This window comes from Curcuma longa, unplaced genomic scaffold (assembly GCF_044706935.1).
Source record: "Curcuma longa cultivar G26 ecotype Majalengka, Jawa Barat unplaced genomic scaffold, ITB_CL_G26_1.1 contig_22813, whole genome shotgun sequence".
In the NCBI taxonomy this organism is placed as follows: Eukaryota; Viridiplantae; Streptophyta; class Magnoliopsida; order Zingiberales; family Zingiberaceae; genus Curcuma; species Curcuma longa.
In genome coordinates, this window is record NW_027432013.1 from 44,220 (window position 1) to 54,691 (window position 10,472).

Consider the following 10,472-nt stretch of genomic DNA (forward strand, 5'->3'; position numbering starts at 1 on the left):
CCACAAGGCAATGCAATTCTGAAATATTTGTTATTCAAAAAAAAATTAGGTGATCCATTTTTAAATATATTGGCCCTTTTCAGTATTTTTCTATTTTCCTTGTTACTTTCTAAAAACTTCCTTGTTAGGCAATGTTAGACTTAATTGTTATTGTATTTTCGAAATCAATCCACCAAATCTCAATTAAAATGGCATAAATTGGCATATATTGATAATGCACCTAACTTGAGATGTTTCTATTAGCATATTATTGCCTTCAATTTTACTTATTTTGTTCTGTAGGCATATCTAATGCCCAATGCTGGGGCTTATTCACAGTCATGGACTGGAGTCTTGTCTCATAACAATGGTCAATCCTTCGGCAAAGGAGTTCAGAGTAAGATCTAAACATTCATGACAAAGGCATTCATTTATCGTTTTTTAAATTAATACTTGTTCTTTGTAGCTCATTTTAGTGAAGTTCCATCTTCTGTGCTTTAGCATAGCCTTCATTCCTTATTCATTTTAAAAAAATAAATCTGTGATTCAGAAACAGTTGTGGAGTAGATTGCATTAAGCTGTCTTTTTGGTGTTTTAAGAGTGTTCAAAAAAGTCAATTCAATAGCATGATTTGAAGCAATGTATTTCATTTAAATTTTTGTGACACAGAGAACCAAGTCTTTCAAAGTTAGTTGACCAAAAATGGAATAGTTTGCGTTATTAGATTCTCAGATTGTCTCAATCTGACCAGTAATCTGCAAAAACAATATTAATATGTGATTTAACCAAGGAATAATGAGTTTTGTGCAAGAGAAAGTTACTAAGGAGTTCAAGGATAAATCAATGTAACTTCACCCTTTCCTTCTAAAAACATTTTGATTGAATGTCTGTTTTGAGGTTTATCTTGTAGATTCAGATTAAGAAAACTACTAACTATTGCTAAAGTTCGAGAGAGTGTGTGTAAATAAGTTGCTCTAGCTCTTATCAAGAATGGAATTCTTTATCTTCATGGGATATAAAAATATGCCTTATTTTTTGATCATCTCAGAATAAAATTCTAGGATAAAAATGATGCAAATAAAGTAAATAATTTAAAAAGTAAATCAGTTCAATGAGATAAGCTAGTTCAGGTCTAAATTTCAATTTTATTCTTTTATACTTGGTTTTCCTCTTCCTCATCTGCAGCAACAAAAGAGAGCCACACAGTTACTCTGAAATTTCACTGTCAGTTGGAGTCGATAAACCATCGCAAATCTTGTTTGTAACCAATGTCTATCAAGAAGCCGTTGCAAAGGCAGCTGGTTAGTCATACCTTCCTGGAATCCCTTGCTTAGTTTAACATCTAATCTATTGTTATCTTATTGCATAGTATACTAGAATATGGAAAAACATAGTATAAAATGGTCCTCATGTTATTTGATCAAGCTCCATATTGTTCAGGCTTTAAGAATTGAGCTTAGGTTTACACATCACTTACAAGAACTTAAAGAGTTGAATTCAAGCTCCATTTAAGAAACTAATTTTGTTGAAATTTCTTTTGATGACAATGATTGCCTTGGGTAAATGGCAAAATGAACAAGAACAAGTGATTTGCTTTTGTATTCTTAGTTATTATTCATTGTTATTCTCATATGTTATTGACCTAGCAACAAATTCAAACTGTCGGACCACCTAGGAACTAGGAACGAAGTAGATGAAGTAAAAAAAGAAATAACCTCACACAAAGAAAATACTCACATAGAAAAGTAAAATTAGAATTTATATTAATTCAAATATGATTAAACTACAAGACTCTGTACTCCTTTATTGACTCGATCAATAATAAATATGAAAATAATATTTTAATAAAAAATATAAATATGAAAATAATATTTTAAATAAAAAAATTTTGAATATATATTTTTATTTATTTTCATTTATTGTAGATGCATTAATTTTGAATATTTTTTGTTCTTGATAATTTTTAACTTTTTTTTCACGGATGTACCAACTTAAAATTTATCTTCAATTTTAACTTGTTCAAAATTATTTCCTTTTTGCATTATTTGATTCCTCGTCTGCATTAGTTATTTCTTTTGTGTTTAGGTCTTGATCTGCTTACACCCCTCCGAGAGAACCATGGTTTCAAAGTTATTAGATCCTATGCAGAAATATAAATGGTGACTAACTCTCCCACCTTCAATTTGGTAAATTATAACTACTTTAGAGCTCCTAATTGTTGATATTGCTAAATTATCCTTGTGGTTTGAACTAACAAGAAAAGTGTCAAATGTATTTAATGATTGTAGTAGATAAATAATTTTGTTTGCATATGATGAAGCATGCTCATGTCATGGCCTTTGTTATACTGTGGGCAGAAAAAAGAGTAGGTTTTGCCCATGCCAATTACAGTGCTCTTTTCATCCATTGCGCAATAGGTGAATTGTGGTGTGAGGTTTGGAGGTTGATATTCCTCTTATTTTGTTCGAAAAGTTTGTTTTCGCAACAACCACTAAAGAGTTTCGATTGTGGCTTTACGATACAGATGATAGTTTCAGGCCTTCTGATAATGAGCTGCAACAACAATCTGGCACAATTGTGGTGGGAGGTATGGAGGTTGATATTCCTCTTATTTTGTTCGAAAAGTTTTTTTTCGCGACAACCACTAATGAGTTTCGATTGTGGCTTTACGATACAGATGATAGTTTCAGGCCTTCTGATAAGGAGCTACAACAACAATCTGGCACAATTGGGGTGGGGTTGTTCAGGGGTGAAGAAAAAAACTATTGTGCAGGGCCAGGTTTGTGTCTAGATCTCCCGTTGCGCCGAACAATCGATCTCGAGTGGCTAGGTTTGGAACAATTTGTTGATTGTCAATCCTGTGGCACATAAGAATACAATGCAAGAACTCCACATTTCAGCAAAAGTCTCAACGGCCTCGCACGGTTCGATCCCACGACTATCTGTAAGGAGGTAAATCGGAAAAGTGTAGTTAATCATTACGTAGATCTCCACATTAAACACATCCATTGGTGTCTTGTAGTTTATGAATGATATTTTGCTCCCCTCTATTTTCCTCTAAAGTAAACACAAGATTCGTTTTATGAGTGGGTACATCATTTGTTGGTCCTATTTCAATCCCCACGTGAAAAGCCCAATTGAGATGGTCCCGCCATACACAAAGTTAAAATTATTATTTTGTATTAAAATAACAAGTTTAATTTATTTAAAATTATATATATTTTATTTTTAATGTACATAATAATTCATAAAGATAAGATAGTGATGGCATAAAAAGTTAGTCCCATTGACTATCTTTGAGAGTGATCGGTTCGGTTTGGTCCCACGAAAATTTTCCATCAGCCATCAGGATAAATCAGAAAGTGCACGCAGTAATCAGGGTGTAAATCGGGAAGTACACTCAGTAACCAACTCAGACGTTCATAGTTGGGGATCGAACCACAAGTGTTTGGGTGACAATTTGGATGTCCTGAACTACAAGTGTTTGGGTGACAATTTGGATGTCCTACCACAGCACCATTACTCCGGGGACGAGATATGATGACATCGAGATTATATAATGGGCTACTTAATTAATTAATTAATTACATCATTATTGTATTTTCTCTTCTCCACGCGCACTCTGAGTCCGCCGGCCATGTGCGCCGTCAGCAGCGGCACGAGCTCCGGCGCCCGCCCGTCGTCGGACTCCTCCCGCCTCAGCTCGAACTCCCGCAGCACCGCCGCGGCGACGTACTTCATCTGCACGAACGCCATGTCCTTCCCCAGGCACAGCCTCGGCCCCGCCTGGAACACGGCGAACTTGTACGGCGACGCCCGCACCACGTCCGCCGTCGGCGTGAGCCACCTGCGGTGGTCGAACTCCGCCCACGTCTTCCCCCACAGCGCCTCCATCCGCCCCATCCCGAAGGGGCAGTAGGTGACCCTGTCCCCCTTCCGCACCCGCGTCCCGTCGGGCAGCTCGTCGTCCGCCGCCGCGTGCTTGCTGTCCCACACCACGGGCGGGAACAGCCTCATGCTTTCGCACAGGCACGCTTCGAGAATTTTCATTTCCTTCAGGGCGGCGTAGTCGATCGTCCCCTGACGGCCGACCAGCTTCACCACCTCCTCCACTACCTCTGCTTCCTCCGCCGGGTGCCGCGTCATCAGCCAGAAGAACCACGTCAGCGCCGACGACGTGGTGTCGCGCCCAGCCATCACGAAACTGATCGCCATGTCGCGCACCACCTCGTCCTTGTGCCCGCCGGCAATGAGCCTCGACAGGAGGTCGTTCCCGGCGCCGTTGACCATGATTTCAGTCTTACGGGCGGCGATGATGGCGGAGACGTCGGCGTGGAGTTGGCGAACGGCGGCCCGGAGCCGGGACTCAGAGCCGAGGCGAAGCGCGCGCTTGATTTTCCAAACGGCGGCGACCGGGGCGGTGCCGCGGCGGGCGCTGATGGCTGCGGCGAGGTCGAAGGCGTCGGCGAGGGGGGAGGAGGGGAGCGACGGGTGGAGGAAGGCGGGGTCCGTGCCGAGCGAGACGCGGCAGACGGCATCGAAGGCGAAGCGGCGGAGGAGGTCCTGGAGGTCCACGGCCGCGGCGGCGGAGTGGAGGACAGGAAGGAGGCGAGAGTAGGTCTCGCAGTGCAGCACCGTGAGGGCGAAGTGGGCGAGAGAACGCGTGGAGAAGTGATGGCTGGCGAGCTTCCGCTGGGTGAGCCAGAGGTCGCCGTCGGCGTTGAAGATGCCCGAGCCGAGGAGGTCGCCGAGGATGTCCGTGAAGGGACGCCCCTTGGGGTAGTTGGGGAAGTTAGTCTTAAGGATGTGCTCCACGTTGGCCGGGTGCGCGGTGACGACGGTGCGCCGGGACCCGAGGCGCCGGAGGACGAAGGTCTGCGACGGCGAGGCCGCCAGGAGGTCGGTGTACCAGTCCAGGAGGCGGTGGCGGTTGCGGTAGAAAGCGACGACGCTGCCAATGAGGGGGTGGTTCTTGGGGCCGTAGAAGTTGGATGTTGCAGCTCGGCGGTGCAACAGAAGGAAGAAGAAGAGGAAGAAGAAGGAGGAAGAGAAGAAGAAGAAGGAGACGAAGAGCAGCGCCATTGCGGCTGTAGTAGTAGCCGTCGAAGGTACAAGAGTGGGCTTCAAACATTGATTATTTATAGGCAAAAAATAAAACTCTAGGGGCATAAATGTAATTTTATATATATATATATATCTATATGTTTGTTTTTTAAAAATTAAATTCATAAATATTTAATACTTGTAGAACATCAATAAAAACTTGACCAATGGCTAGTAGTGGAATTCAACTTTAATAGTGTATAGGGTACTTGACTTGGTCAAGTAAACAAATTGCTTGTGTAGTAATTGACACAATTAGGGCATCATGTAAGTTGAAAGAGGATTGTTATTTTGGGATATAGTTGAGTTGGTTACAATGAAGTAGACTTGTAAAAGAGAGTAAGAGTTTGAATCTCAGCGAAGCCAAACAATACCCTCCTCCGTCGTAACCAACTGCAATTTCTCGATTTACCTTCTCACAGATGATCGTGGGGTCGACCGTGTGAGGTGGCGGATTTCACCTTTTTGCAGAAGAAGAGGGTTGTTATATGACTAATGCTTTTATTAATTAGCTTGCTCTCAAAGGAAAAATCTATTTATGTTTTTTTAAATTAGCATCACGTATCAAACTCTTAGAATCGACTAATTTTGAAGATGATCGATCCGGTCCTATGAAAATTTTTTATCAATCATCATATGATAAATCAAAAAATGCTCACGGAGGCTCATCCAAACAACCAACATTCTTAGATTCTGTTATGGGCGTAAGGGATGGGTCGCGATTAGTCAAGTCCGAGAGCGGCTATCGGGTTCAACAACACGAGTCGAGTCCTGCAAGTCGAGTCGGGAAAATCGGGTCGGGACCTGATGGAAGTCCTCCGCAACGGGTCTGAATCCTCTCAATAAGGTTCTCTGTTCTCGAATCAACCGAGCCGACTCCTCATCCCCACGCGAAGCTGGATCAAGTCTCGTCCTCTCAAACGCTCGGAGCCGAATATATCCCCTCGTCGAACTCATCAAGTCGACACGAGGACCAAGCCGGATTCGCAAGGAAACAGGCCCCTCCAGGATAATTCGACTTCGCATGGACATCATCTCCCGGGTCGGTCCGGATCTTCAAAGCAGCTTCCCCGACCGAGTCGAGTCGACCCATCAAGTTATGCCGACTCCCCAATTCTGCCCTGGCCCAATACAGACTTTTCCCCTTTTTCAAAGACCACTCCCCCTATCATACGGCTGTGAATGCCCTCCTGCGATCTCTACAACCCATCATGGCAATACTCGGACGGTTGTGCAGTGACATGACCTTTTAAATACAAGTCAGCGATGGGGCATATGCTCTGATTATACCATGCCTTCTGACACATTCATAACAATGATGAAACTCCAATCACATCCGTGATGTGACATGACGCCCTAGACTTATATAAAAGGTTGGTTCTGTACCAGAGGGAGGTATGTAATCTCACAATCTTCACATCTCACTCTGCCTTCCCTCCACGAACTGACTTAAGCATCAGAGTGTGAGTCACGGTTCAAGTCCTAGAAGCTCCACGTCATTTCCTTCTCAAGCTCGCTCAAGTGTGGTGCGGAGAAGAGTCTGCACATCCAGAAACGGATCTCAACATGAACATATTTATTTTTATTGAAGGAAAAATCTCTTACAATGCACCATGCTTGAACCTCAAATTTGAGATATTTGATTATTTATTGAAGGGTTTAACCGTTGCACTGTAACTCCAGGGGCAAGAAAAACCTATGTGTGCAGCTTAGGTACGATGGATGATGAACATTTTTCTCAATCGATTATGAACTAAATAGATGAGAAATTAAATGTTAGCACCAGTTCTTTTAGGGGTCAATCTTGATATCCTTTAAGAATTCTTTCCTTCAAATAGACAATATTATTATTATTATTTTAAAAAATAATATACAAAGAGAGGAAGACGATATGATACACGTTACAATGTAGACATGCTCATCTTGTTGGAAGCGACACGAGTCACAATTGAAGTCACAACCGTAACGACTATGACATTTCCTTATTCCCACGTGGAGCATCATGATTGGTACGTGATCTCTGGCTTTTTCTCGAAGTCGACATGAAATTGTGGTAGATTATAATACTTTTCGCATTTAAATAAATAAATGTCAATTCTTATATTCTAGATTAAATATTTACGCATGAGGTTTAAATGCGATTCCACCTTTCTTTGTCAAACTCATAATTCAATGGTTAGCTATTGATTGTGTGCCTTGTGACCTTCGGCTAATCCACAAAAGTTTTCTCACTTCGAGATTAGGTCTGTAATAATTGACCACCACCTTATAAACTTCTAGTTCCGTCTCTGGTCCCCGAGGTCATGGTACCGTGGTAGGACATTCAGGTTGTCACTCAAGTACCCACGATTCGATCCCCAGCTATGACGTATTTGTAGGAATTTTCTTTCCTCCAAATGGGGATCGCAATCAGAGGATACTAGGCATCTGAGTTGACCACTACGTGCACTTAACATTTTTTCTAGTTCCGTCTCTGATTGGACTATCCACTGCAAATGCTTTTCGATTTATTTTAATAGTCAGTAATCCCTTAATACTAACTAAAAAAATAATTCAATCGTGCCTTGTGACCTTTGGCAAACCTCCAAGAGTTTTCTCACTTTGTGATTAGGTCAGCGAGCAACAGTCGACTGTCTCCTTATCAAAGTCATCGCGATCACGACTAATATAATAGAAAAAAACAAAAATAATTAATATCTTTTGTGATCGATTTGAATTGTTTATGAGTGGACGATATCGATTTCTTCACATTTTAGAAAATGTTGATTTAAAAAGTTAAAATAGTTGGCGTTGTTCCATGACTGCGGCTCGTTGTCGACTGGACAGCTAGCCGTGTGAAGTGAAGCCGCTACTAGATCTTATCGTCTTCTTCGGGGCACGTTTCGCACGTGTGCCCGACATTAATTGCGATTAAAACACGTGGGAAAATAGAGCCGTCAGTCTCCTAATCTCCTCCGGATTACAGTTGGCGATTCACACTTAAAGCTAATTAATTGCAGCATTTATAATAAAATATATAATATGGAAAATTAATACGATAAGGATAGAGATTTTGTAAAAGCATCCCCTCGTCAATTTAATTTAAATTAATTTGAAAAATATCAAATTATGATTAGGAGCTTTAGGATTCAGTTCAGATCTTATTGGATTCGAAATCTGACTCAATTTTTTTTAAAATTAGATTCGGATTACCTCGATTTGGTTTGAGTTTAAGATAAAAAATATATTTTAGTTAAATTAAAATTTATTTTTAAAATTAAGATGTTTTACCTATATCGATCATAGAAAATTAGTTTGACAATAATATATAAAATATTAAGATAGAAGTAAAGAATTATTAGATGAAATAGTAAAAAAAAATTTAATTAGGTCTGTCGAGTTATTTAGGTTGGTTGGGTTATCTAAATTTAAATTTATGATTTTCAAGTTGAATTCAGATTCATATTCTAATTGAGATTTTTTATAATATTTTTAATTTACAAAATCTGAATCCATTCAAGTCGTCCGAATTGATACCCTTAATTTAAAAAATAATATATATCAGCTGATCTTTAAAAAACATAGGATCAATTATATTAATATATTTCTTTTATTAACACACTCACATTCATTTTAATATTAACACACAAGATATTTTCATTTTATATTAAATAAATAAATATATTTTCAATTGAATGATTTTTAAAAAAAATTACTTATTTATTAATTATGTTTAAAGAATATTTGCATTTGAGTATTATAACATCATTTTTTAGCATAATGTGGAATCTGTCACCCCATCGGTCTCACATGATCGATCACATGATCGGTCTCACATGATCATCAATATTTAACTCTTATTTACTTTAATAAATCTGTCCCGTATTAATTAATTTAATCATGCCTGTCAGTATTAGAACATCCATATTAATATCATCAAATGGATGCTCTCTAGCTAATAGCAAGCACGTGAATAATGTGCAGATGACACGTGTCAAAAAAATTAAAAAGGCTAAAGAATACTCCATTCTATTTTTTTCATCCTTAAAAATATTTCTTTTTATTAATGTATATATGTTGATTAAAATTATTTTAATCTTGATTAAAATTAATCTATCATCGATATTATTTCAACATTGATGATAGCGAATCTATTTTTTTATATAATATTTTTGTTTTTTTTATAATCCAATATTTGAGCCTCTAGCTCATCTAATTCGATAGACGGACGGTTTTTCCCTATTAATTCGTTCATGGAGTAAATTTAAAAGTACAAATAAACTCTTATTTAACAGCTTTAAAATTTTCATTCCACTAAAAAAACATTATAATCTGTATTCGAATTGTAGATATTTCATTAATCTAATTTCTTTTTTGCAAAAGGTGAAATCCACCACCTTAGCGGTCTCACACGATCGGCTCCCCGACCATTTATGAGGAGGTAAATCGAAAAACTATAATTAATCACGACGCAGGAGGGTATTGCCTGGCTTCGTAGGATTCGAATCCTTGTCCTCTTCTACAACTCTCTACTACGTCGTAACCAACTCTACAGTTCATTAATCTAATTCCTTCTGCAAAAGGTGTAATTCGCCACCTTAGCGGCCCCATACGGTCGGTCCCATGACCATCTGTGAGGAGGTAAATCGAGAAACTGCAGTTGATCATGACGCAGGAGGGTATTAATTACCTGACTTCGCCAGGATTCGAACCTTTGCCCTCTTCTTTAAGTTTCATTAATCTAATTTCGATCATATAACAGAGGGATAAAATTAAACGAGATAATTTAAAAAATAATAATAATAAAATGAAAGCACTCGGTTTTAATTTGGCCCTATTACAAAAAGTCCTGTGCTCTTCTTTAGTCCTAGCCCGAACTCGAAAAGGCGGCGCAGCAGATTCCCTCGAAAGGCGATGGAACCCTAACCCTAATACTGCAGTGCAGCGTCCATCTCCCTCAAAACCCCAAAGCTGCGCTGCCCTGCTCTGTCCTGCCCAGTCGCCATCGTCCCCGGCCGGTCGGTCTCCCCGCCAGGATCGGGAACACATTGATCTTTCTCATCTTCTTCAGCTAGCGTGCAGTGGATGCATCACACCGTTAGATCGATGTGGAAATTCAACCAAACTCGATCGTCGCGCTAGCTGCGTCGACTTCACCGACGAAAGTGCCCTAGCTCGCCCGGCTTCTTCTACAACTCGCATCGCAATGCGACTGGTGTGCCGGTGCACGTGGGAAACGTTGCTAGCTAGCTGCATGCGACATGCATGCTATCTGTATATATATGCATCCATCATCATCGTCATCATCTCTATGATTGAGAGCGACAACTTGTGTGACGACGACATGGATCGAGCATTATTTGTCGATCTCACGAGAGTGGTTTTCTTTGTTTTGTTTTTTCTTATTCTTT

At 40.0% G+C, this 10,472-nt stretch overlaps 1 protein-coding gene and 1 long non-coding RNA gene across 2 annotated transcripts; one reads left to right on the forward strand and one right to left on the reverse strand.

Annotated features, from left to right (window-relative positions):
* The first annotated feature begins 274 nt into the window (after nt 1-274).
* Nucleotides 275-2,879, forward strand: LOC141817984 (uncharacterized). Its single transcript, XR_012600890.1, has 5 exons — nt 275-376; nt 1,165-1,280; nt 2,337-2,413; nt 2,504-2,566; nt 2,657-2,879. It is a non-coding gene; the product is annotated as an uncharacterized LOC141817984 (long non-coding RNA).
* Nucleotides 2,880-3,555: 676 nt separating this feature from the next.
* LOC141817988 (cytochrome P450 94B3) lies at nt 3,556-5,063 on the reverse strand. Its single transcript, XM_074705590.1, has one exon. It carries the CDS (start codon nt 5,059-5,061, stop codon nt 3,556-3,558), a length of 1,506 nt encoding a protein of 501 aa, XP_074561691.1. The 5' UTR covers nt 5,062-5,063.
* Nucleotides 5,064-10,472: the final 5,409 nt, after the last annotated feature.

Excerpts from the sequence above, each read along its gene's own strand:
- LOC141817988 (XM_074705590.1), bottom strand. The coding sequence starts at position 5,061 with ATGGCGCTGCTCTTCGTCTCCTTCTTCTTCTTCTCTTCCTCCTTCTTC.